At 39.8% G+C, this 24,207-nt stretch overlaps 2 protein-coding genes across 8 annotated transcripts in view; one reads left to right on the top strand and one right to left on the bottom strand.

Annotated features, from left to right (window-relative positions):
• slf1 (SMC5-SMC6 complex localization factor 1) overlaps positions 1-14,893 on the bottom strand; it is a 45,856-nt gene extending 30,963 nt beyond the window's left edge. Inside the window, exons 1-15 of one of the 2 annotated variants that reach the window (XM_015030065.1) lie at positions 14,649-14,893; positions 12,690-12,801; positions 11,210-11,288; positions 10,815-11,040; positions 10,573-10,726; positions 9,844-9,966; positions 9,630-9,695; positions 8,962-9,108; positions 8,397-8,566; positions 8,111-8,245; positions 7,683-7,836; positions 7,380-7,548; positions 7,060-7,205; positions 6,294-6,400; positions 2,836-2,915 (exon numbers count right to left, since the gene is read on the bottom strand). In XM_015030065.1, the coding sequence (XP_014885551.1) occupies positions 2,836-2,915; positions 6,294-6,400; positions 7,060-7,205; positions 7,380-7,548; positions 7,683-7,836; positions 8,111-8,245; positions 8,397-8,566; positions 8,962-9,108; positions 9,630-9,695; positions 9,844-9,966; positions 10,573-10,726; positions 10,815-11,040; positions 11,210-11,288; positions 12,690-12,800 (1,867 nt within the window). In that variant the 5' untranslated portion in view covers position 12,801; positions 14,649-14,893. The remainder of the gene's footprint in view (positions 1-2,835; positions 2,916-6,293; positions 6,401-7,059; positions 7,206-7,379; positions 7,549-7,682; positions 7,837-8,110; positions 8,246-8,396; positions 8,567-8,961; positions 9,109-9,629; positions 9,696-9,843; positions 9,967-10,572; positions 10,727-10,814; positions 11,041-11,209; positions 11,289-12,689; positions 12,802-14,648) is intronic. The other variant, XM_015030064.1, reaches the window with a different exon arrangement.
• A 271-nt stretch (positions 14,894-15,164) lies between these two features.
• The window catches only part of kiaa0825 (KIAA0825 ortholog), a 156,682-nt gene continuing 147,639 nt past the window's right edge, over positions 15,165-24,207 (top strand). The window contains exons 1-3 of one of the 6 annotated variants that reach the window (XM_015030054.1): positions 15,166-15,215; positions 15,403-15,521; positions 21,073-21,209. In XM_015030054.1, the coding sequence (XP_014885540.1) occupies positions 21,079-21,209 (131 nt within the window). In that variant the 5' untranslated portion in view covers positions 15,166-15,215; positions 15,403-15,521; positions 21,073-21,078. Of the gene's footprint in view, positions 15,522-16,748; positions 16,853-21,072; positions 21,214-22,756; positions 22,787-22,869; positions 22,967-24,207 lie in introns of those variants that run through there. The other 5 variants (XM_015030052.1, XM_015030053.1, XM_015030055.1 and 2 more) reach the window with 5 other exon arrangements.

The following is a 24,207-nucleotide window of genomic DNA, read 5'->3' as shown; positions in this document are numbered from 1 at the left end:
GGGGATACGGCTGTGGAATTTGTGATCATGCAGGGGCTATATAACCCCCGAAATGTTTTTTTTTTTGAGTTTTTTTTTTTTTTTTTTTTTTAAATTACAGCTATTTGAATACATTTTCAGACTCAGAGTAGAGACAGAAGTCCACAAAGTGCTGACAACAGGACAAATGTTTCTGCATGGCAGCATTCTGTACAGTAAACTCTGTCTGGTGAACAAAGTGTAGATCTGAAAGCTGCCAACGATTCTTGGTGAAATCGTTTCTGTCACCATCTGTGGTAGTTCTTCCCATATTAAAAATACTCTGATCATCAATAATTTAGTTTCTACAAAAAGGTAAATTACGTTTGGAAATCAATCTTGTTTTCAATTAAAAAAAATAAATAATAATAATAATAAAAAGAACAGACAAAGCACATTTTCAAAATGTTCAATATAGAAAGTAACTATTTTTATGGCAGACTTTTTTCCACTAGAAAGCCACAATTTTGCAAAGCACGCTTCTGCATTGCATTGAGGGAATCTGAGAGCAAAGTGCTGAAATCTGCAAGGAGCCAGGAAGAAAAAAAAAAAATAAGACGTAACAGACACAATTAAAAACATTGTGTGATTATCTGATATGTCTCAATTCACAGTTCAGGGATGAAATGTTGAATCAGTCGTCATTTCAGCCTGAAAGCAAAATTCTTGTTTAACTGGTGGCATCACTTTTCAACGCTCACTAAAGAGCCAATGAAAATCCGTAAATGTGCAATGCATGCGCTTGAAAAAGTTAATTTGTTGTGATATTTCTGAAAGGCGCTGCTTTTTAAATGTTTCTACTCAGTTCAAATATCTTGTTTACCCATCAGAACCCGTTTTTGGAACAAGACAAACACAACGCAATGGAGCAAAATTCAGCTTTTCTTGTAATTGTTTGCAGTTTTCATAAGAAAACCTTTCAGAAGTGTATTAAAACGTTGGTTGTTTTGTCACATATTTGTAGATAATTTGTCGTAAACCAGGTTTCACTTGCACAATGTCCTACAAAACCGTTTTTTCCCCAATTTCCTTTGCTGACATTGTTAATAAAGCAGCTAAGATGACAATGTTTGGCTCACATTTTGCTTCTCAAATAGAAAATGAATTATAAATCTCCGAGATCCTCTGTCTTTGTGGGAAAGTTTTTCTCTCCTAAATAACTTCTACAGAGTTATGGTTTTTCTTCTATAGAATGCTATTCCTTTTTTTCTTTTTCTTTTTTTTTTCCACTTGTCCACCTGTCTGATTCTTCTGTGTGTACCCTACACAACTGTCAGAAACAAGGACTGGACAAAAAAATTAGATAAAGCAGAGCCAAAGTTTGAGAAACTTTAAAAGTGCTTCTGAAAACCCTGGAAAACTACAAACCAAGGCAACTCTAAAACATGAAAAGAATTGGTCATTTTTCTTACAGAAAAGCAGAGAAAATGTAAGAATTTCAGTATTTAATATTATCAAGAATTTGTTTTGTTGCTGGAATAAATTATGCCCAGAAAAAAATCGATAGTTTTAAAACTTTTTTTTCTTTTTTTTTTAATAGAACCTATTCATATTACACTTGAAAGACTAAACATTGACATGTATGGTTAGTCTTCGGAATGAACATACGGCAAAATGCAAACAGGTTTTTAACTCAGCAATTCTTGTCTGACAATTTATGTGCAGTATATTTAGGTTCATTAAAATTGATATCCATGCTGAGCTTCAAGAAGCAAATGCAGAACAGGAGGGGGAAAAAAAAAAAAAAAAGAGAACAGTTGCTCCCAAATCCCTCAGCCCCTCTGAGCAAGTGTGACAAAGACACAGGGCTTCCACAAGGCAAGTCAGAGGCTCTAAAGCAAAGATGTGTAAAATACAAGAAAGCAAGCTAACACATGTGGGTGAAAAGTGCCTGTAACAGGGAAAATAAGAAGGGAGAAAAGGGGGGATGAGAAGGGAGGGGATGAGAGGGCGAGAGGGGAGGATGCGGTGCCAATGGTTCATCAAAAATTAATGCCAAGCACATTGGTATAGAGATCACGTAGCAGGAAAACAACACATGCCAACAGCCTTGAGTCTCCCGCCTCGGCCCTCCCTCCTCCCGTGCCTCTCCTTTACCCTCCACCTTTCCTTTGCACCGGCGCAGGGCCTTTCTGATCAGGTGGAGGAGGGAGAGATGAGCTCTGACACTTTCGAGAGTTCACACGGAGTACGCTGCCTATAATTGCAGGAAGTTCCACCAGTGCAGCCGCTGCATCTCTGCAGCTGTACCCTAATTGTTGCGTTTAACATCCCTAAAACGGAGATCTAAGGCACACTTTGAGTACTAATGTGTTAGGGTTGTTTTTTTTTGTTTTGTTTTGTTTTTTAAGTTAGAAACCCATTATCTCCATCTGTGACACTTTTGTTATTGCTAAAAAAAAAAAAAAAAAAAAAACGAAAAAAAAAGTGTTTAAGACATGAGGAAAAACAGAAAGCACAGTTCTGGACTTTAATGCAAATTGATCGAGAAAAGGAAGGGGGCGCGATATGGAAAGTGGTAACAGTCCAACCTAAAATAAAAAAAATAAATAAAAAAATAAAAACATGGCTGCCTCAGTTATTCAGCCGAGTTGCTCATACAGATGAGTGAACATGAGCAACATCCAATTCGTTGCAAATCAATAACCGTCTTCACACATTATGTGCTCTTCAGTGAACTGAAAGTGATGACAGAGCTATCATGTCCCGTTTTAATGATGACCTACTGTCGAGCCTCGGTCGATTAAAAGTGCACATCTTGCAAATCTGAAGCCACGTTGCCAAGCAGCGGCTGCGTCGGTTGCGGGTGCCACATACCTGCCGCGTTCACTCTGTTCATGCCTCTGGGGGCATTTTCTCGCTCGGGGCTTTCTTCAGTCACCGGTGCGTTCCCGGTCCTGGAAGATTCAAGAGGAAACAAGATGTTCAACGTTTCACCCAAACTCAAAAATGATGTCAGTCACTGCTAACGTAATGATGAACAAGTGACATGCCAGAGTCAAGACTCGTACAATCGCTAATGGGTTTTCGTCAAGGATTTATCTACAAACATCCTTCCATCAGTTCTAACAAGCTGTCCTGAAATAAAGTACTCCCACAGCATGGTTCTGCCACCACCGTGTTTCACCACAGGGATGGTATATTTAGGATGATGTGCTCTTTTAGTTTTCTGCTGTTTGCATGACAGGCCAAAAGGTCACATGTTATGAGTTCAGGTGCTCACGTCGCTTTTGCCAATTTTCAAACGCGAAACCAAGCTGGCAAGTAAAACCGAATTCACTGCTCAGCAATGCGTACCATTAGCAAATCCAATCCCTCATAGTGTGGTGTCGTCCTTATATGAAATCTGACAATAACTGTCAAATCTCTCGCCGTGTTGGCCACACACACTTCACACGTCCCGTCTTCTATTCCTGTCTCCAAAGTACTTTTCCTCCCACTTAACAACTCAAAAGCGGAGATGAAGAATTCGACGCGAGCAAGCACATTAGGGGGAAATAACTAGCAAAAGAAAGTGAAACCTCTTCAAAGTGGTGGCGTGCTAATAGCTGTGGGCTGTCGCTAGTCCTGTGTGTGGGTACGGAGAATCTGTCGGCATGGAGCCTGACAGGTGTCCTGTGTGTATATGCCTGTGCACGTGTGCGAGCGCCACGCTGAAGTGGAGGTGCCATCCGTATTACAGGGAAGAAGCTTGTTCCCTGGTAATTGGGTTGTTCAGAAGCCAGGAAGGAGCTGCCAGCAGTTGAGGAGGAAACACGCTTCCTGTCACGTTGCTTGTTATTAGCAAGGACAGGGACGAGAACAGATGAGACAAGCTGCGGGTGTGTGTGCGAATGCGAGGCAGACTCCATAATGCAGTCTATGATGAGAGTGTACCTCTTCTCATTGCGAACCCCTCCCCCCGCCCCCGGCGTCCCTCTGTCCGCATCAACCGGCAGTAGGGTGTGAAGGCGTTGTATAAGGCTTGTGTATTTTATTTTTTTTTACTTTGGGAAGAAGGAGAGCTCGCAATGGTGCCGTTATCAGATCTGGACCCGGAGCAGAGTTTGACTTTGGATGCAGACTTCATAATGAAAATCTAAGCAATAAGTAAAGCAACTCATTCCCAGTTCAGAGTAAAAAAAAAAAAAAAAAAAAGCATGATGGAAAATCTTCACCTGAAAGTGACATAAAGCAGTTTTTAATTTTACACATGAAGCACACAATATTAGAAAAAAATCTAAACTTTAAAGTAAACACCTAGCAAAAATATAAATATATATATATATATATATTTGTAGTTGCAACTCTGAAACGGTCTCTGTCAGCAACTTCAGAAAACATACCTGAAAATTGTCTGAGTGGAATATTTGGTTTTGGATTAACTATATGAAAAAGTCATGAAATAACTCAATATGAAGAATTGACTGAACAACATCCAAGAGTAGAGATTCAGTAGGTTTTTTTTGTTTTTGTTTTTTTTTTTCCCAGTGAGTTTGACATACAAGTCAAATCAAACGACACTGTCAGGTGCTTTAAAAGATGTCAGCAACTGAGCAACGCGCGGGGCCTGATTAAACCAGCAGGGGGTTTATCTCAGTTTAATTACAGCTTCCCTTCTGCTAACAGCGCGCAGCGCTGCGTGGCCAGCCGGCGAGTTAAACGGTCATCTAAACAGTCGGTCAATCAGTCGCCCTGTCAGCTCGCTGCGGCTTGGACACGCGCCCTCGCTGCAGCTCCTCCGCTGGAGCGGAAGAAAAACGTCCTCCGTCTCATATATAACTGCACACACACACATTCGCTCAGAGGTCTTATGTGCACCATCAGACAGAAATGTATGAGAAAAGGGTCGCATGTCTCTTTACAACCTTCTTTTCATATCCAAAACCAAACATCCTGGCAGGATTTAGTTGGAAATCCATTTAACACGTGTAACTTTTTTTTTTTTTTTTTTTTTTACTGAAATCACACATCTGAGGTAAATAAAATGTGACATATTTAAAGGCTCATATTATGTATTTTGTAATGTCACACATTCTTACATTTAGGTTTTTGTTTTTGCATCGAAGACTTTAATAATTTAAGTATTTCCAGCTGTCTAAACATAGACGGTTCAGTTTCAGAAAAGTGCCAGACTTAATAAATGCTTCAACATAACATGTGCTAATTGATTAGAAATGCCAAGATCAATGAAATTCTGAACAATATCATGAATTCAAGCATGAAAAATGAGGCAACAAGATTTGCTTTTGGTTTCTGTCTTCAATTTATCACAGGCTTTGTCATTGTGGCTTCATTCTTTCTTTTGGGGTCAAATGATTTTCATGCCCTTTGGCATTTCTTTATCTCATCCGCGCAGACTGCATTCCGCGTTTCCCTCGGTTCCGCTCATGCATGTGTCGAAATTAACTAAAAGCAGTGCAAGTGCAAGAAGAGTAGGAAGGGTAGCAGATATAGAAGGGAGAATGGGGAGGGGGGAGATTTGGTCAGTTCATGAACCAGTAGCCTTCAAATGAACCTGCTCCCTGGTGACTTCCTGCCTTACTCTGGGCCAACTACCTGCTGGTGAAACAGCAGATGTCTGATACGGGTAAGGAGGGAGAGAGACTGTGTGTGTGTGTGTGTGTGTTGTGTGTGTGATTGCATCAAGAGAAGGGATTTAATATGCAAGAATAGATAAAGAAAAGAGGGGAGTGTGAGGCTGAGAGGTGGTGGCCGTAAGGGGGAGACTGAAGACCCTGATGGTAGTCTATCTGCTGAGTCCCTGACCAAATCATAAGGTGGTGTGAGAGAGGGCACGTGTGCCCCTCCTGTCAGCAAGCACACACTGATAGCACCGGACCTGGGCACAACCCATCACATGCCAGCTCCTCACGCTCCCTCTGACCTTTATTTCTCCAGATTTCCCAAAGTCCACGCAGCACCCCTCCAATAAATTCATGCAACTTTGCTTCTCACCTCCTCCTCCCTCCAGGTGTTCCTTTGTTCCTTTTCACTCAATTTCCCCCATCACATCTTTACTTTTATCACCTGTTTTTTTTTCTCTCTTTTTTCTTTTAATACATAGGACAGCGGTATCGCACAGTGCTGGAGTGAGGTCTGTTATTTCAGATGCACCGAATCCAACAAAGACCGAGACGATGAATGATGCAACCATCTAGACTCAATAGCCATATGAAGGTTCTGTTTCCGTAACTTAAGAGCTCTCAATAATTCCAACTCATATTTTATATTCAAAGACAACTGTCTCTGGCACCCCAGTGTTAAAGTTAAAGGACAAACTGTGGCCGACTGACCTGCTGGTCCCCTGACTTGTGCAGCTGTGGGAGGTTTTCCCAGTCTTGTAGGAAGCAAAGCTGGGACTCTGAGCTAACGTTCCCAGAGCGGGCAAGTAGGAACACACCTGTTGGAAGTGACATATGAGGTTAGACGGTACATGTACACTCTGAGTGGAAGGGAGTGTCCTTGTGAAACTGAGCGGGTATAACAACCAGATGTTTGCACTGTGACACGACACGGTTTTTTTATCCACTTCCCATGGTGCTTAACGTAGAATAAACAAACTATTAAGAAGCAATAACATCAAATTTACTCATTTACTGGTGATCAGCTCTTACATATAGATAATGGGTGCATTTATTTAGAATATAAAGACATTTGCACTAAATACCGTGAGCTGTCCATTACCTTTCATCTGAAAATCAACAAGGATTTCTCAAAACAGTATTTAGAAAAGTCTGCATCAAAACATGACAACTTCTAAGAAAAGATATGTTCTTAATAGTTAAATTCAACACATGCAAGAAATGCATTATTTTGTGCATGAACGTGTATATCTAATGTTTTGTTGGTATTTTAAAACCTTTCATTAGGCCAAAAAGCAATGAATAATGTAAGTTTACATTACTGACTGGTTTTGTCTGTGCAGATCTCTGGAATGAATATTTCTCTCATTTAAAAAAACAACAACAAAAAAAAACAATCAGATATTATGTCTGTATCATCACCATATGATTAGGGTACACTTTAAAAGAAATTAACATTTCTGTGGTAAACACTTACAATTTTCTTGAGAGAGAGAGGTTCATCGCCCACGGTGAAGCCATTTCTGCAGCAGAGATTCCTGAAGATGGCATCAACCACGACCAACTTTAGCCTGGTGGAGTGAACTCTGCAAACCAGCTCCACCAAAACGGCTGGACACAGATCTAAAGGTGAAAACAGAAAACATAGCATCTTGGAATATATTGTTTTGTTTGTGATGATAGCTAAACCCTCTCCAGCATTTTATATGCTCACTGCAGATGAAACATGTCTTAGTTTTAGCATATAAAGGTGTCTCCAAACAGACAAAATCCAGTTGTTTTTTTTTCCATCCGTACCCTGGCTAAGAATGGCGAGGTGCTCCGAGAGGTCTTTGAGGCCTTTTTCCACCAGACTCTGATTAAGTTTAAAATGCTGCTGACACCAAAACTCCACCAACACAGACAGAAGATCCAGCAGAGTGTCTGCCAAGTACAGCTCCCGCTTCTCTGCTCCCTCAGCAAATTCCTTCAGTGAGAATAAACATCATAATATGGATAAAAGCAAGCTTTACAAAGAACATCAATTACAGAAGAACACTTTAATAGGTGCATTAGGTGAATGCCTGACCCTTTATCCAAAGGACATTCCACAGTATTTACCATAATGGCAGCTTCTGTTAGGAGCTGAAGAAGCTTTTTCACGGTGCAGGACAGCAGTGTTGTTCGTTCCCACACGGTCCAGAAAGTCCCATAGATCAACGAACCAGAAGCTGGTGCAGATGACGCTCTGGGTTGTTTGGGAAACATAAAGTCTCTGATGGAGATACAGACAGAGATACGATTATGGTGCATCTCAATAAATCAAAACATCACTGAAAAAATTATTTCAGCAAATCCAATTAAAAAAAAAAACAAAACAAGATTCTTCTAGTCTATAGATTCATTATACACAAAGTTATACATTTAAGAGTCTCTTATTTATGATTAAAATTGATACAGATAGGAAAATCAAATGTTTTATCCACATTCTAAACATTCTCTTACTTCTATACAAAAAAAAGTAAATAAACATGTAGATAAAATGTTACCTGCTGCTGACAGAGTGAAGTTCACCCTTGAGAAGCATGAGGCAAAGTGCAAGCATGTCACAGTAGAAATGCACCAAGGCTGGCAAGGCGGGTCCAGGGTGTGGGTGACAGGTGTCGCCGTTTGTCAGGCAGTATCTTGTCGACCACACATGAAAATGTAAAATCATGTCATGTTAACTTTGCACAAGTGGTGAGGCTCTTTTGATGTCCAACACAGTAAAATAGGAATGTCAATGTCTTTAAAACAGACACATTTTGCAAGAAACCTCACTGACTTCAGGCTTACCTGATGGCGGTCTCTAAAAGCGGCCATAAGCCCATCTTGCACCGAGGACACTGCAACACTTGGGCATAGTATTTTTTCACTGAGTTTTGAGCCAGCCATGGAGGATTAGTAATGAGCAGGTTTACCATAACCTGATGGAAATTTCTCAGGAAGAGGGACGTGGCGTTGCCCTATGCAACGTAAACACAAACAGCGAGTTTTAGTTGCTTTGAGTATTTGGACCAAGAGATACTGTGTGAAAATAAACCGAATCTGCAACATATAACATTGCAGACATAATATCTGTTGATCACTGGAGTTCGATATCACTGGAAAATGAATCAGGTTACTCTTTTCGACAGATAACTTGTCACTATAAGGCCTTTTTTCTATCGTGCATGCTTTTACTTGAGCATTGTTTAGTGCATCAAAAACACACAAAACAATCCTACTCTAAGTCGTCTATCAACACACACAATCCATTAAGATTTAAACATGTGGTCCGACCACTGATGTATTTGTACAACCCTTTAGGCTCACAAAGCCGCAGGTGGGGATTTGTGCAGTCAGGTATTTTCAGTCCTACCTGCTGTGCGTACTCTATGAGGGAGATCAGGTATGTCGCTGGTGGCAACACGCCTGGAAACACGGCACTTCTGATCGAATCCAAGGCCTCGCTGACTAGGCCGCACTCTATCATACTACTGATGTTGCTTAAATCTGCTACAATTGCCTGGAGGAACAACAGAACAACGGTGAAATGGAAGAAGTATATGGAAAGAAGGGAGGAAAAAAAAAAACATGGCACTCAAAGAGACAGATGGCAGAAAGAGGAGAAGCGAGAGGGCAGGAGGGTAATCGAAATAAGTCGTGAGTTGGCATCGGAAGTTCCTGAGGGTCATTTTTGACCGTCGCTTATTGGCAAATAGCATATGGACTCAGAACGTCCTGAATGGAAATACAAGAGTAGTCCTAATAGCAATCTGACAGACATCCACTTGGGTAAAGTATGGACAGGACGGTGGAGAGCATTGTTAATAGGTCTGCCAATCACAGCTCTCAGATCAGTGGAGAGAGGTGGTTAAATCAGTGACCTGGTTTTGATGCGCCCTCGCGCTTGATGTCACTTTCCATTGAAATGTATGACATAAAGGAAATTGAATGACCTGATCTGCTTGATGAAACACAGAGTTATCCTGCAGATGAACGTATAGCACTGATTGTGGCTGGGGGTTGATATGTATGCACACCTACCTGTGTGAAGGGACGGTGAGGGTCACGGTAACCTAGAAATTCAAGGAAGCACAGTCTGGGCCGGCCCTGCAAAGACAAAACACCTGAAAGAATGCTGGCGAACAAGGTCAATTAAGCGAGCAGAATGTAGACCAACGGAAAGTTTTTCTTTCAAATCCTGTTCAAACTTTGCGCTTCAGTGCGTTTCTGAAACGAGCTGCAACAATGAACACACCTCTTTTTTGACAGCAAAATTCCTCAGTTCTGCCTCCAAATTAGAGAAGCCATCAAGACAGTTGGCTTTTGTCCCGGATGGAAGATCATCCACTTCGTTAAAATTTACATCCAGGCGATTGCTCTGTCAAACAAGAAAGACAACATAAAATAAAATAAAAATAAAACCAGCGTGGGCTGAACCACCGGCATCTTCTTGAACGAGTGCCATGTCACCTGGCGTGTAAGAAAAACCTCAAGACCTTTCATTGGTTTTCTTTTAACTATTTAACCATCTTGCTTCTTATTAGAAGACCAGATTTGTGAAGTGAACACCTGAGGACTATCCTTGTCACAAATTCCTCCCTTGATCAGTGGATCTCTGTAGCTCCTCCAGAGATCCACTAGGGCTTCTTAGTTGCTTCTCTGAAAAACGTTGTTCTTGCCCAGCCTGCCAGTTTAGCTAGATGTCCATGTCTCGACAGTTGCTTTCATAAACTAACCCTGTTAAACTTTACAACTTCACTCCTGATCTGACTGGTTTGTGTGTGTGTGTGTGTGTGTGTGTGTGTGTGTGTGTGTGTGTGTGTGTGTGTGTGTGTTTTCGCTTCACTACTATGCATTGTTATGTCAGTCAAGCCTGTAAAATTCCAATAAAACACAGGGAGGTTTGGGGCTGTAACATAAAAATATCTAGAAAAGTAAAACGGCTGGGTTTCATATGTTTTGCAAAAACTTAACACTAACGTACCCCGAAGAGGTGTTGGACTATATGGCTCACGGGGTAACAAGGTGAGTTAAGAGATTTTGATTTCTCCGTCACAGGTTTCGCCATGACGTGAGTGATGGACGTGTACATCGGTGGAGGACAGTTGTACACTTCTGCTCTCCCAGCTTTCAGCAGCCTGGATGAAAAAAAAAAAAAAAAAAAGAGTAAACGTCTTTCATACACGAGTGTTTTCTGAGCGAACTTATATCGAGGTGGAATCTCACCGTTTGAACATGGCTCTTCTGTTGGGCTCTTGGACCATGAGAAGAACTCTCCAGCCCTGAAAAGCACCCGTTATTTGACCTTTGGTTACCTTCTCCCTCCACTGTCTGACGGGGTAAAAGGCGGCTGAGGAGCTGGTGAAAATGGCCACTTCGTAGGGTCCCTCGGGCAGCCAGGAGCCGTTCTTCATGCTTTCCAACACATAGTTAGGAGTCACAACCCACTTCCCTGGGAGGCAAAGGCGACACCACTTAGCATCGGACGTGAAATAAACAAACATGACAGTCAAGAGCAAAACGAAAAACAGTAGACCAGTTATGTAAACTTAAGGTGAAAACTAAAAGAAAAGATCTTTTAGGACATCAGCAAATGTTTGACAATAATCCCAACGACTGACCTGCCGCACAAGCTGCCAAAAACTTCTCACTGGGCAAAACCTGGGGGGTTATGAGATGAGTGGTACAGTGCTTGTATACCTGTGAAATATACATGCAAAGGTTCAAATAAATGGGATTAACTGAAAGGTAAATGAAACCGGATGTCTTGGGGGTAACCAGTTACGACAAAGTAAGCTCGAAAGAACGCATTAAATATATTCGTTCCGAAATATCAAGAAGCGTCGAAGTGCTACGTGCGGTCACACGGGTATTTGAAAATACAGCACTTCATAATATCTACAGGTACCTTGTTTCACCTTATTTCAGCTGTGGAGCAGAAGTCTGAGAGTCTGCATTGGACAAGTGCACCTTAAATAGCACTTATGGGTTATAGAGAGCATAATTATTTGTTTTAGCAGCTTGAAATTGACAGACGTTCTGATTTTGTGAAGTGCCAAAAATCATCAACTGAGTTCAGAAAAGAAACTGATTACTTTTCTAGAAATACTCAAAAGATGGCGCCTAAAATGTAGTAAATGTTTCTGCTGTGCAGATGCTTTTAAATGGGCTTAACTATAAGTCAGGTCTTATAGTTAATATTACTACTGTTGACAAGTACTTAAGGAGCGTAGCGGGATTAAGGAGAATTCACAGGTATATCAACTGAATCAATGAAGAAAGGATTAGATGTTGCATATTTTATTTTGTGTGATTTTGCATTTCTTTATCGCAAGTGTGTGTAGATGAGTGTGAACACATTGATTACATATACAGAATAAGTAAAAAAAAAAATAAAAACATTTTCATCTGTTTGCTGACAAATAGCAAAATTAGACATTTTGTAGATCCCCAAAGTAAAATGCATTAAAATTGCTCTTAATGATACCAATAATTTTATCAAATTATGTATGTCAGTTGTGTCTATATGGGTGATGCAAGTTTTAAATTGAACAGTCAGCTTGGAAAACAAGCCAAATCATGGGTGATTTATCTCATGTGAAGTATTACATGAAGTAAAATCCATAACCTTACACATAATAAAAGTACAAAGACAAAAAAAAAAATACAGTATTCTCTCTATATTTTAAGGCACCTTAAAGGCAGAGTTGGTATGGTACAAAAGCAAAAGAATAAGCTTGCAAAATGGAATCCGTCTTGTCAATTGCATATTTTTTTTTGCAATTGTTTGGAGTTAAAATCAACGGATTAAATACATAATTCAAACATACATAAAACATTATTAATTTGAAAATATGACTTAAATTTTTGATAGTGAAAATTAGGTTAAAATTGGATTTAGGCATTTATGCCATCAGCAATAAAGCAGTCTCTAGTGTGTTGTATGTGTAGTGATTCATTTGGGCTTGAAGGTTACTGGTAAAACTAAGCAGCTGATAGCAGTAGAGGTCATGGTAGGAAACAAAAAACAAACAAACAAACAAAAAAATTGGTTAATTGTTGTATTAAAAATGCAACATAACTTTAAGGATGTCAACTTACTGAGCCACCAATGTATTTTCCACCAAGATGATAAATGCCCTTAATCAAAACTCTCTTTTTATCCTGCGCTTTGATCCCAGAGATCTGGAAAACATGTGTGCAGCTCTCCATCCTGAAAAGGAAACCAGCAGAAAATAAGGTAAAAGTGAATGTTAATGTACAGGCAGGCAGGCCGGTCACATAAGTCTCTGAACAATATCATGCTGTAACACTTACAGCATGATATTGTAAGTGATTTTACCTGTCTGATTACACAAAGCAGACAGGTAAATAAGCTATGCAGCGTGGACTACGTAGAGATAATGACTCCGAATTATGCAAGAATTTAGTGACTAACAAAGACATATTCCTACTGGAAAATCCCTTTAGAATTAAAGATATGAAGATATTAGAGGAACATGTTGATCGCTTAGAGAATTTTGTATAAATCTGTAATGGATCTTCTTCCTGAACAGACAGGCACTTTAGATCCAAATAATGTGATTATAGCTTCTTTGACAACTTGGCAGTACATTTGGCATTTTAGCACAGCTGGGTTTCCTGTTGACTCAACTTGTTTAACTTGTTAAAGCAGATTAGGTTGTCCAACTACTGTGTAATATTACACTACAACTACAGTAAACCAATCCGACCTGTTGGCAGTTGCAACATCAAATGTGGGCTTTGGTGTGCTACAGAAGAATTCCTTTAAATGATCCATTTCAAACTTCCTAACAAAGGTTTCGAAATTTGATTATCCACTAAACACACATTCTTTACAGCACAATTTGTGATCTGTGCAACAGTTGAGCTGTTTGAAAAAAAAAAAAATCCCAATGAAAGGGAAGTTTCTATGCTTTGTTTCCCTATCTAAAACAAACAGTTAAAGATCCTCAGTTGCAGTTCAATACTCTGATCACAGAGGACTCAAATGCCAAGTAAGCAGTGAAATAGGTAGGGCCTCGTTGTATTATCTGCACAATGTTTCAGTAAATCACAATCAAAAATGATTGTCTAGGTTTACGTAGCAGATAAAAGTTTAATGTGAATATAAATTAATGGTAAAATAGCATAATTTTGCAGAAACATTTCTATCTTTCATGGAACAGGCAGAGATGCACCTTTCAACTGTGGACAACTTTTACTCACTGCCCATTACTCTGATCAGAAATGGGCAGACAAAATATTGAACATTCATTGTGTTTTTTTTAATTCCTCAAAAGCGTAAGCAAAATACTTCCACCATTTTCAGTCTGCAAGCAAAGCAACCAACAGTGTGCACTCTGATGCACTTTTTTTGAGTTAAATGAGAATTAGTTACATATGAGAATGGATAAAATATTCTTGTTATTCCTCTTTTCTGCAGAAAATCTGCATCAAAGTATCTGAAACACACTTTCTCCTTTTTTTAAGTTTTATAATCCTAATGAATAGTTGAGGCATTTCAGATCATTTCATGCTGTCAATGAATTGTGACTTTAGCAGGCCTGATTGTCTAATAAATCTCCCAAAGCATAAGTTTTCCTTAGAATCTAAAATACTCAAGCAATATGTGTTCCCGTCCCTAACAAAAAACAAACTGGTAACTTCACTTCTTCCCAAACGTGTTTGCTTTTTTTCAGTGTTTTGCACACTGTTTTGAACTCTTTGAACTCAGATGACATAACATAATCTTTTATTTTACTAATTTTGCATGTACGCATCAGCATGTACAGTTCAAAATATTTGCAAAAAATAAAAATACTGGTTGTTCAGCTGTATCGTATCATTAAACTATGAGTTTATATTTTGTATCGTTGCTTTGATTGGATAGTTGTGGACCTGCGATTGTTAATGAAGTTGTCATCGACCGACATGCCATACTTTTCATACGGCATTATTTTTCTGACACACATCTCACCCAGTAAGCAAATACGTGCTGTGGATATTTATGAGTATGTAAATGCAGACTATCAACAACCCAAACTATTAAACTAGTACCTTTCTCATGCCACAGACGGTGACTCCCGATCACATCCAGACGCGCCAAAACTCTGATAGTAAACAGACATCCAACGATGGCAGCGGTGTTGTGCTCACTGTGTTGTTATTCCCTGTAATACCATATTAACCGTTGCCTTAAAAAAATATGCGCAATGTCTTTGTGCCTTAATGTAAACGCCCTGATATTTATGTTTCAGGCTTGTGTTTCACTCCGTAAATGTGGAACAAGATCTAAGCCACAGTTAATCTATAGATATAAAGGGGGTTATTTTCACGAGTCAACGCGTTGTATTGTCAAAACATCAATTTAAGTTACTTAACCTTCACATAAATATAAACCAATTTATATTTATAATGTAGTGTTACACTAAATAAATTTTTTTTAGCAATCAAATGCGTCTTTTTAAGTTTATAAAATAGTGCTATAACCTCTCAGTCTTGCAAGTTGGTACGCTCCGTACAACGGAAGTTTTCACAAAGCTACTTCCGGGTTGTTGTCACGGACGCTTTCAGTTCCCGGAAGTAACCATAAATAACAGGATTATCGCTGTGCTTGAATAACGGGTACATGTTAGCTAAACCTTCACCAGAATAATTCAGCCAAATTTATCCCAGAGAGATGCATGCAGTTTATTGTCTGTCAACCGTAATGCTTTTTTTTAATGCATTTATAGTGATAGCAGCACAGTTTTCGAGAGAATGAAACGAAATGATATTACATGGTAACACATTGCATGTCTTCCTTTCGTAGTTTTGTTGCATTTATAAATTACTATCGCGGATAAATATAAACTGGAAGTGACTTCAGATTATGTGAACCGCTGCTGTAGAGGATTAGCACGGATTGGATTTACAAGGAGTTTGAAAGAGGTAAAACACACTAATAACACTTCTGCTGTTAATGTTATTTTTGACTATTAAAAAAAATAAATAAGCGCACGGTACGCTTGCAATACTTATTTTACGTGGGTACAACTGGTTCTCAACGTATGCTCAAATAAAATGGATCCCTTTCTGAAACAAGAAGAAGGCGAATCCAATTTCTTGAGCGCTGGGTGTGCTTGTGTCTCTACAAGCTTGTGAATGTCAACAAATCTGCCGCTGACATGCACGTGCGCGCGCGGTCAGACAGCAGAGCAGCTTCGAAGCTAACCTGCTGGCGTTAATGATTAACAGCTTATCTTATCAACGATATTTGTGGTAGCTTTTATGCAGTTATATTTTGTTAATGTTTGGACTTTTTTCCCCCATTCTTTAATTGAGTCTATAAAAGATGTTAGATATTTTTGAAACGGACGACTCGACGGTGTCAGCTCCTAGAAATTAAAAAAAAGGGTCAGTTAAAATTTTCTCTAGAGTCACATTACATTTGATTCTGGCCGAAGGGCTGAAACACATTTTTGAAGTAACAAAGGTGGGAAGTCAGATGTAGTTGCTTTCAGGTACTAAACTGTTTTACTAAAAAATATATTTTTTCACATTCCATGCACTTGTTTTATCTTTCAGTTAATTGTAACATCCATTTAACAGAAAACTATAAGCGCAACATTAGTTATCAGAACTTGAGTTCATTCAAGAATGTGTTTTAAATTTACCTCTTGCATTAAGTGAAATTCAGTCAAGCATAGCATTATGACCACTAGCAGACTGATGATATGAATAGAAGTGTTTATTTCTTTTTTCTGATTACCTTCCGGCTGATTTGATTAATTAGAAGCAGGAGAAATTGTGTAGTGTCAGGTTTTTGAATGAATTTGACATGTACCAAGTTGGGAGGGTTTGGTGCCTGCGTTAAAACACCTCCATAAATACAGCTTCTCTAGGTTGTTTCAAGCCTTCAGTTGTCAGTATGTATGAAAACTTGTCCATTGAAGAAACAGCTGTGAGCTGGAGAAATGCGAAGTCACATTAAGCAGACGTGAGGAGCAAAGACTCGTGGTTCAATTATTGAAGCTCAAATTGCTGCTGATGATAATGCTTGTTCTAATAGAAATGTTTCTCTATACTCAGAGCATCTCAGCTTATTGCATTGTGGACTTCAAAGCTGCAGACCACTCAGGATTTTTTTTTTTCATCTTTTTTTTTTTTTTTTTCCAGCATTAAAAAGGATGCTGCCACAAAGCAAAAATTTCTCAGAAATGGTTTGAGGAGCACAACAATGAATTGAGCATCTGTGGGATGTCCAGACCACGTGGACCCTGGTTAGCAACATTTATTCTATACTTTCACCTCTTCTTGAGGTTGGGAATTGACTCACCCTTCTTCTGAACTACACAGATTAGGTTGTTATGGAACATCTTAGGCTTCAAGGTCACATTTGTGACGATGTAGTCTTGTCTGTCCTCCAGGTGTATACAAGGATCCCCCCCCCACCCCTCAAGCCCCTCCCCACACCCACCCCACGTAGTCCAGCCAGAATCTCACATGCTTCTCTAAATTGTCCTCTGGGGTGAATGCATGTGTGCATTGTTGTTGTTTTTTTTTTTTTTTTTTTTCTTTGTGTTGCCTGGCGATGGATTGAGCGATGGAAAAAGCACCAGCTGTCCCTGCAAGGTGGGAATGGATGGTTTGAAGGATGAATGAGTGCATGGAAGGAACCTTTGGGGATCTCTCATGACTTCCTCTGTAGCTGTGCAGGCTAAGAGCTAACTGAACCTTCTCCTTCCCAGATAGCAGGTGACAAAAGTTGAATTGGTTCATTAAGAGTGTTAGTCCATCTTAAAATATGAATTGTTTTTACTTCATTTATTTTTAATTTGCAACAAGTGAAACACTTCGTTCACTTTTTTTTTCTCTCAGTTAGCTAGATGCAGTTAGCTAGATGCAGTTGAAGATTTGTTCACAAAAGTAACAATGAACCAAAGTATGCCAACTGAATTTAGCATCATATGCTAGTCTTCCAATCAACAGAAGGTGAATCCGGTGCTTTGCAATTGAAGGACACCAAACGTAACAGAAAAGAGCAGTGGAGGCAGCTCCACCCTTAAAGGGCGTCCAGCCACATAGAACGTAGAAGAGAGTTGTCCAAAGTGCTAAATTGTTTTTGTTTTTTTTTCTTGTTGTTGTTTTTTTAGTATTAAAATGACTTTAAATTTAAGTTAAGGCGTTACACAAAGACTAACCAGTTCCAAAACTGTAACTATTTAATCTTGGAAGATGGTGGCTGCAGCCGATCATGGCGCATGAGTTTCTCTGGCATTTAAACTGTCACATTTAAAGCCATAGACAGGGATACTGTATATAAAACAAGTGACACAAGGATAATTGTAGATGATGAACTACTTAATTTACTTGCTGTAAAAATCAAAACTTTAAGCCAGGATGAAATTGGCATCAAATCTGTTTGAAGTCTTGTTTGATATATACAGCAGTTTTATAGTAACTGAAGGTAACACAGTTACTCAATTGTGCTATAAAATGGCACTATGTACCAGGAAAATGCATAATTGCTTTGAGATCTGTGAGATTGCCCCTTTTAAGCAATCCCCTGCTCTTGGGATAGCTTTGAGATTTTCAGAACTGTTGTGATCTTGGAAAATGCACCTGTTTAATTTATGACGTTTCCTGAAAAGAGGCTGTTTAGGTACTCACTTTAAAATAATGTTGACTCTAACTTGACATGTTCTAAGTAGTTTTAAAGCGGCAGCCTGAGGGACCTGCTGCTGAATATTTCAGGACAAACTCATTACTGTAAATGGGCCTGTGTGGTAGCCTAGCTGGAGTAGACAAGCCGCAGCAAGAGAGATGGGAAAGTGGTGTGTGCGTGTGTGTGTGTGTGTACGTGCACATAAAAGTGTGTGCATATCTGTAAGGCTAGGTATCTTTCCCATGTTCTAACAGTGGTGAGGCTGACGTCTCAGGCAGTCTGCGTCTCAGTGCTGAGCCCAGTTGTCCCTGTTGCAAATTTTTGAAACACGCAGGGGCTCATCTAACATCTGCTTTCTAAAGAGCTAACGACAAGACAGTGGAGACTGGATGATTTAAAGTGCTCTGCTAATGAGGCCCCGCGTGCTGCCTTGTGAATCCTACACGTTCATGTACACGCTCACACTAAAGATATGTTGGCGGACCAGGCGGTAGAGACCCAGCAGAGCGGATAGTCAAACCCACTGTCTGTAAATGTGTGCATTTATAGGCAAATTAATATTGTGTTGCAGACAGAAGTACTAAAATTACCTTATTTAGTTCATAACAGTGTCTTTCACATATCCCTTTAAAATGTTCACATTTTCTCACATCACAACCAGTTTCACCAATGTAATTGGATTTTAGGGTTTCAGTCGCACCATGTTCCTTGCATTCTTTTGGGCAGTGCATTGTTAGATGTCAGCGCTTGGGATATTATTTCATAACCCGTTTTAAACCTCGCTGCAACTTTATTACAACAGTAAATAATTTGAAATCCACCGAGGTAAACTCTTCCCACAGTTCAGCCGCGCAGCATTTAGACCCCCTTCTCAGACAGTGGCACAGAGGGAGCATGATGACGAGGGTAAGCAGTAAGAGAGAAGAAGAGGGGGAGAAATAATAAAGGACAAGCTTAACTGGCGAGGCTGTCAGCGGAGGAAAATAATATTTGTCCAGCTGGACAGGCCTCCCTTTGTGCAGGCTAAATGAATGTTGAGCTTCCTGTCTACCCTGTCAGGGAGAGTGGCGTCGACTGTATGCTGCAGCGAGGAAGCAGGGCTGCGTGCAGGGAGCTGTTTGGAGTTTGACAGGGATTATTAAAATCAGAGCAGATGACGAGGAGAGGGGCAAGAGACGGAGTGTGAGAAAGCTAAATTGACACAGACACTCTCCATTACCTTCCACTTGACTCGCGCTGATGACAGTGTTGATATGAGACCCAGCAGCGCAGCATCGACACGGGATTGGTTGTTAGCGCGAGCATTAAGCACCATGGGGTAGGAGGGGAGGACCTCACTGCTGGTAGACACCTAAGGAGATGAGTTGTTTATTTAAACTCTTGACTGGGGAGGATGTCACCTCATTGTTTATTTATTTGATTTTTTTTTTTCTTTTTCCTTCTTCTGTATTCTCTAACTGTATTGTCAGTATGTAAAAACCTTTGGAGGCCAAGCTAATGCATTTTGATCAAGGACTTTTCCACTGCATATGATTTTCTGTGAAAACTGGGAGGGGTGGTTGGGGGGAGAGGGGAAAACAAAAAAAATATATTTTCTAGATGATAACTTGTCTTTGTTTCATGTGTTGCAAGTAAATTGATTCTTGCAATCTAATAAGACACTTGTTTGAGGAAATATGACATTATCATAGAGCACAGGAGTGTGGAAGCTGTCTTTCTCTTGACAGGCAGCTGTGATAATACAACTGTATCTCAATAAATTAGAATGCCATCAATAAGTTAATATATTTTGGTAATTCCGTTCAAAAACTGCTTTTTATAGCAATATTGTGTTTTTTTTATTATTATGACATGCAACAAATGAAAAACCTAAAGTTAAATAAGAAAATAGAACATTTCATAAGAACAATCTTAAAAAAGGACTTACAAGCTTTTTTAGAGATGTAAAAAAAGAATATATATTTATGTTTTAGTCCAGTAAGCAGTCTGCTAAGGAGGGTCTTGTCAGTGACTGCACCAAACAAGAGCGTTGTATCAAAGCACTGGAAAGTTGAGTTACAGGAAAAAAGTATGGCTAGAAAAAGTGCACAAGAAGCAAGAGTAACTGCAGCTTTGAGATGATTCTGAAGCAGAGCTGGTTCAAGAACTTCAGGGACATAAGAAGATGTAGATTGCTGCTGGAGTCGGTGCTTCAAGAGCCACCGTATTGATTTATAGATATTGATATTTAGATATTGGTCCACTGTGTTTCAGCATGTTCAAAGTCAAAGCAGCCATCTAAATTGTAGGACATTTTATGCTTCCTAGAACCAATGCTTTAACTTATATTTAATAATAATTATCAATGCCACTCTATGCTTGATTGGCCAACAAACCGGTCTGATCTAAACCTCAGAATAAAGTGAGAGACACCAGAACAGCTATGCTGCCCTGATGCATTCACTCATGCAAAAGAAGCCCAAACCAAGAACTGAGTGCATTTATTATATTATACAGTATATGGTCTAAATTCCCTATATTAGAAATTCATTTGGCTTTTTGGTAGCTGTATGCCATAATTGTAAAATAAAATAATACAAATGCTTAAAATATATCGCTCTGTATGGAATATGAGTATTACTATTTGCTTTGAATTCCAAAATAAATACATATTTTACTTTATATTTTAACTCATGTGCATGCTACATGATGCAGCTGATTTCAGTAAGTTGTTAAAACAGCGCAGTGATTCTTTTTTTTTTTTTTTGCGTTTTGATCTTTTGAACATGGAGGGTTTTTGTTGTTAGGCTGTAAAGCCAAGTCTGTGTTTTTTTGTTTGTTTTTGTTTATTTGCAGGGTATCATGGAATGGCCGGGAGAATTTCCTGAAGACCATGCCTTTGTGGAGCTTCTGATTCCAGGTGTTTCCAGTGATGTGGACTTTAAACAGTTTCTGAAAGACACAGAAGAGAAACTGAGTCTCAATGCCAGCAGGTAAGTGTTAGCGTGAAAGACCTAAAGCCCTCATGACCTTTTTGATTTCTATCCTGATTTCTGTAGAGGTTCTGTTTTCTTTTTCCATTTCCCTGACCAGTCCTTTACTTGCTTTCACACTGTTCTTATTACCTATGGATGGCAATTCTAAGAGACTCTTGTTACTGAATAATTTCAACAAAATTTTATTTCCAGTATATTACTTCTTACACTGTTTTAGCAAGTTGTGATTATATATATATTGTTGTGTACAGATTAACAACACCTATTTATCTTCAAAGGCAATGCCATTTTTTTAAAGAACAACAGGAAGTACATTTCTGCTAAAAACCGAAGGGATGAAGAGGAAGAGGACTGTTAATGTCTTGACGGTTAAACAGATTAATCATGTACATTTATTGATGCACCGTTGACCGTGTCAAAGAAAATTCAAGAACAGAGGACAGAAGGGAGATGCTTGCAGAGAAACTTTAAGCCAAGAGTATCTTCAGTGAATGAAGCAAAAGAAAACAAAAAGTCACCTCAAAGCTAAGGATATAGTAAAAATTGCAGATAATTTATCACTGGTGAACAACAAGAGAAACTAACAGGGTTTACTTTAGCGTTAGTGCGTTCATGATCATGTCCTGTGACAGTCATGAACTGTGTTGCCTTTTTCACTGGTCATTCAGCTGCAGGGCATTTACTGCAGTTCTTATTTTTTTACAGTGGACAATACTGCAAAAAAAGTTTTCCTATATTCAAGACATGGCAGCAGAAGAAGAATTAAGAGAAACTGCTGTTCTCACCTACATCGTTTGATCTTATAAGTGATTTACTTTTACTTTTTCAATCTTTACTTCTGTAGTCTTTTTAATGTTTTCAACTCTGTTCAGGGATTCAAGTTATAAATCAGTATTCTTATATGAAAAATCATTGCTTCTCCTTGAGACTTGATGTTTTTTTAAAAGGACAAAGTTGGTGAGTGTCTTCTTGACCAAATTTGGTTAAAAGTGATGCTGGATGCATTGTTGTTCCTTATGGATAATTTGGATGATGACAAAGGAATCGGTTTAAGGTCCGCGCTTTCATGACTGAGCTGATTGACAAAGATTCTGTCTAGAGACCCACATCAGTCTTTGACATTTATCCCGTGGTGCTTCTAACATGTTATGCATATTCAAGTTTCTTATTGCTACCGTTCAATTTATTATACCATGAATCTTTTTAGCCAATGTTCATTGAAAGAAAATGAAGCACAGTTATCTGTATTTGCTGGCAGATGCGGAGAGTTTAAGAACACAAATAGATTGGTAATGAGTGCGCCATGGGGACACTGGAGGAAAAGGGAAAAGGAGAAATCTATATTTCAGGTCTTTTATCGTTTGTAGCGTTGTGAGGCTGAGGGCAGATGATGAAGGACAGGCTAAATGTAGCAAGTGAACAAAGCCTCACTCCGGCACCATTAGTGCCTGGGACTCATCCCTTCTTTGCTCTCCCTCACTCTCTCCCTCCCCTTTTCTCTTTTTCTTTCCTTCCTCCTTCTAAATGGGAACATAATAATTGAGGATTCCACATCTTGAAACGAAAACCCTTGGGTAGGTAATTCAAGGCTTATTACTGAAGGCCGTGCCATTTTTCTGCTTTCTAAGCATTAAAGGGTTATTTTGTGTTCCTGCAGATGGGAGAGGGATAACCATTATGAGAACAAAGCATCCAGATAATGGAGAATGGGGCTAAAAATAAGGCAATCCTCCTTTCGCCGTGGGGGACCACTGGTCAGTGTCTCCGTCAGACTACAACTAACTTCCTCCCAGACTACTTCGAACAACCCGTTTTTTTGTGGGGGGTGGGGAGGGAGATGGTTTGAGGGGACATGACCAGAAAAATAAAATCATCTGAGGTCTCTCTTTTCCCTCAACCAAGGTGGGTTGTTGGTTATACACACACGCACGCACCCATGCTCACTTCGGTAGCTCACTCGCCTCCTACCTCGCTGACCTATCAGTGTCTGGGACAAATTACGGAAGTGGAGGAGGGTAAACGACTGACCAAGAGATGGAGCAGCTCAAGTCACCAACACCTGAGAAGGACTTCAACCTGTTTGGGGGTCAGAGTGACTAGGCTTTTACCCCATTCTCAGATGACATAGATCTACTTGTGAACTGCTGCCTAATTGAATGAGATTAAGATGGGCTGACAACGCAGTGGGTGCCTCCAAATTGAATACTTGTAATCCATTAATCCTCATCAGGTGGGACAGCGCAAGGTGGGTGGGAGTGGGCCACGAGGAAAAGACCTTTAATAAAGTGTCAGCGCAGCTATAGAGGCTAAAGACAGGCTTCTAGTTTCACCCTGGCACGGCAAATACCTCCCATTGGTCACCTGCCAGTCTTCATCAGGATGCATTGATTGAACTTGTTCTGCTTCTGCATGTGGCATGAACGATTTTTACTGCTGGGAAATTAAAACCAAGAAAAACGAGACACCTGCTTGGGTTAAAATAGCATTCAAACTCCCTTCCAGTTAATGGCGACACTGATCTGGAGCTCTTGCAGTGTGGAGCCGACACGTGTGTTGAGCCAGTATATCACCCGTATCAGTTCTGTGGTAACACTACCTGGACTGGGTGGCTTAGGGCACTAAGTGGCCGACAGGCTGGGACAAGACGGGATTTGTTTTCAACCTGCTCATTCAAGCCCCATTCAGTCTTTTCCCCCCCTAACAGAATGGGACCCTTTGATGGGGAAGATATCCAACTCTCAGGTGGCTGCTTTGGCACTGATTGAAATACAGGCTTATTTGAAAGAAAGAACTTCCTGACCCTTCTCATCTCCAACTCCCCAAGTTGTGTAGGCAAGCGTAGAGAAGTGGAGCTCCACAGACAGCCCCACAGCAGGCCACCCACACTAAATTAATTCTGACAAGGAACTTAAGATAACGTCAAAGCGCTGACTAATCGCAGGATTAGGTTTCTGTAAGTCAGGGAGCTGTGAAATATGCCATCATATCTAATAAA

The sequence above is a fragment of the Poecilia latipinna genome, unplaced genomic scaffold (assembly GCF_001443285.1).
Source record: "Poecilia latipinna isolate Pla-1442-1.1 unplaced genomic scaffold, P_latipinna-1.0 Scaffold171, whole genome shotgun sequence".
In the NCBI taxonomy this organism is placed as follows: domain Eukaryota; kingdom Metazoa; phylum Chordata; class Actinopteri; order Cyprinodontiformes; family Poeciliidae; genus Poecilia; species Poecilia latipinna.
This window is presented reverse-complemented; position numbering and strand designations above follow the sequence as displayed.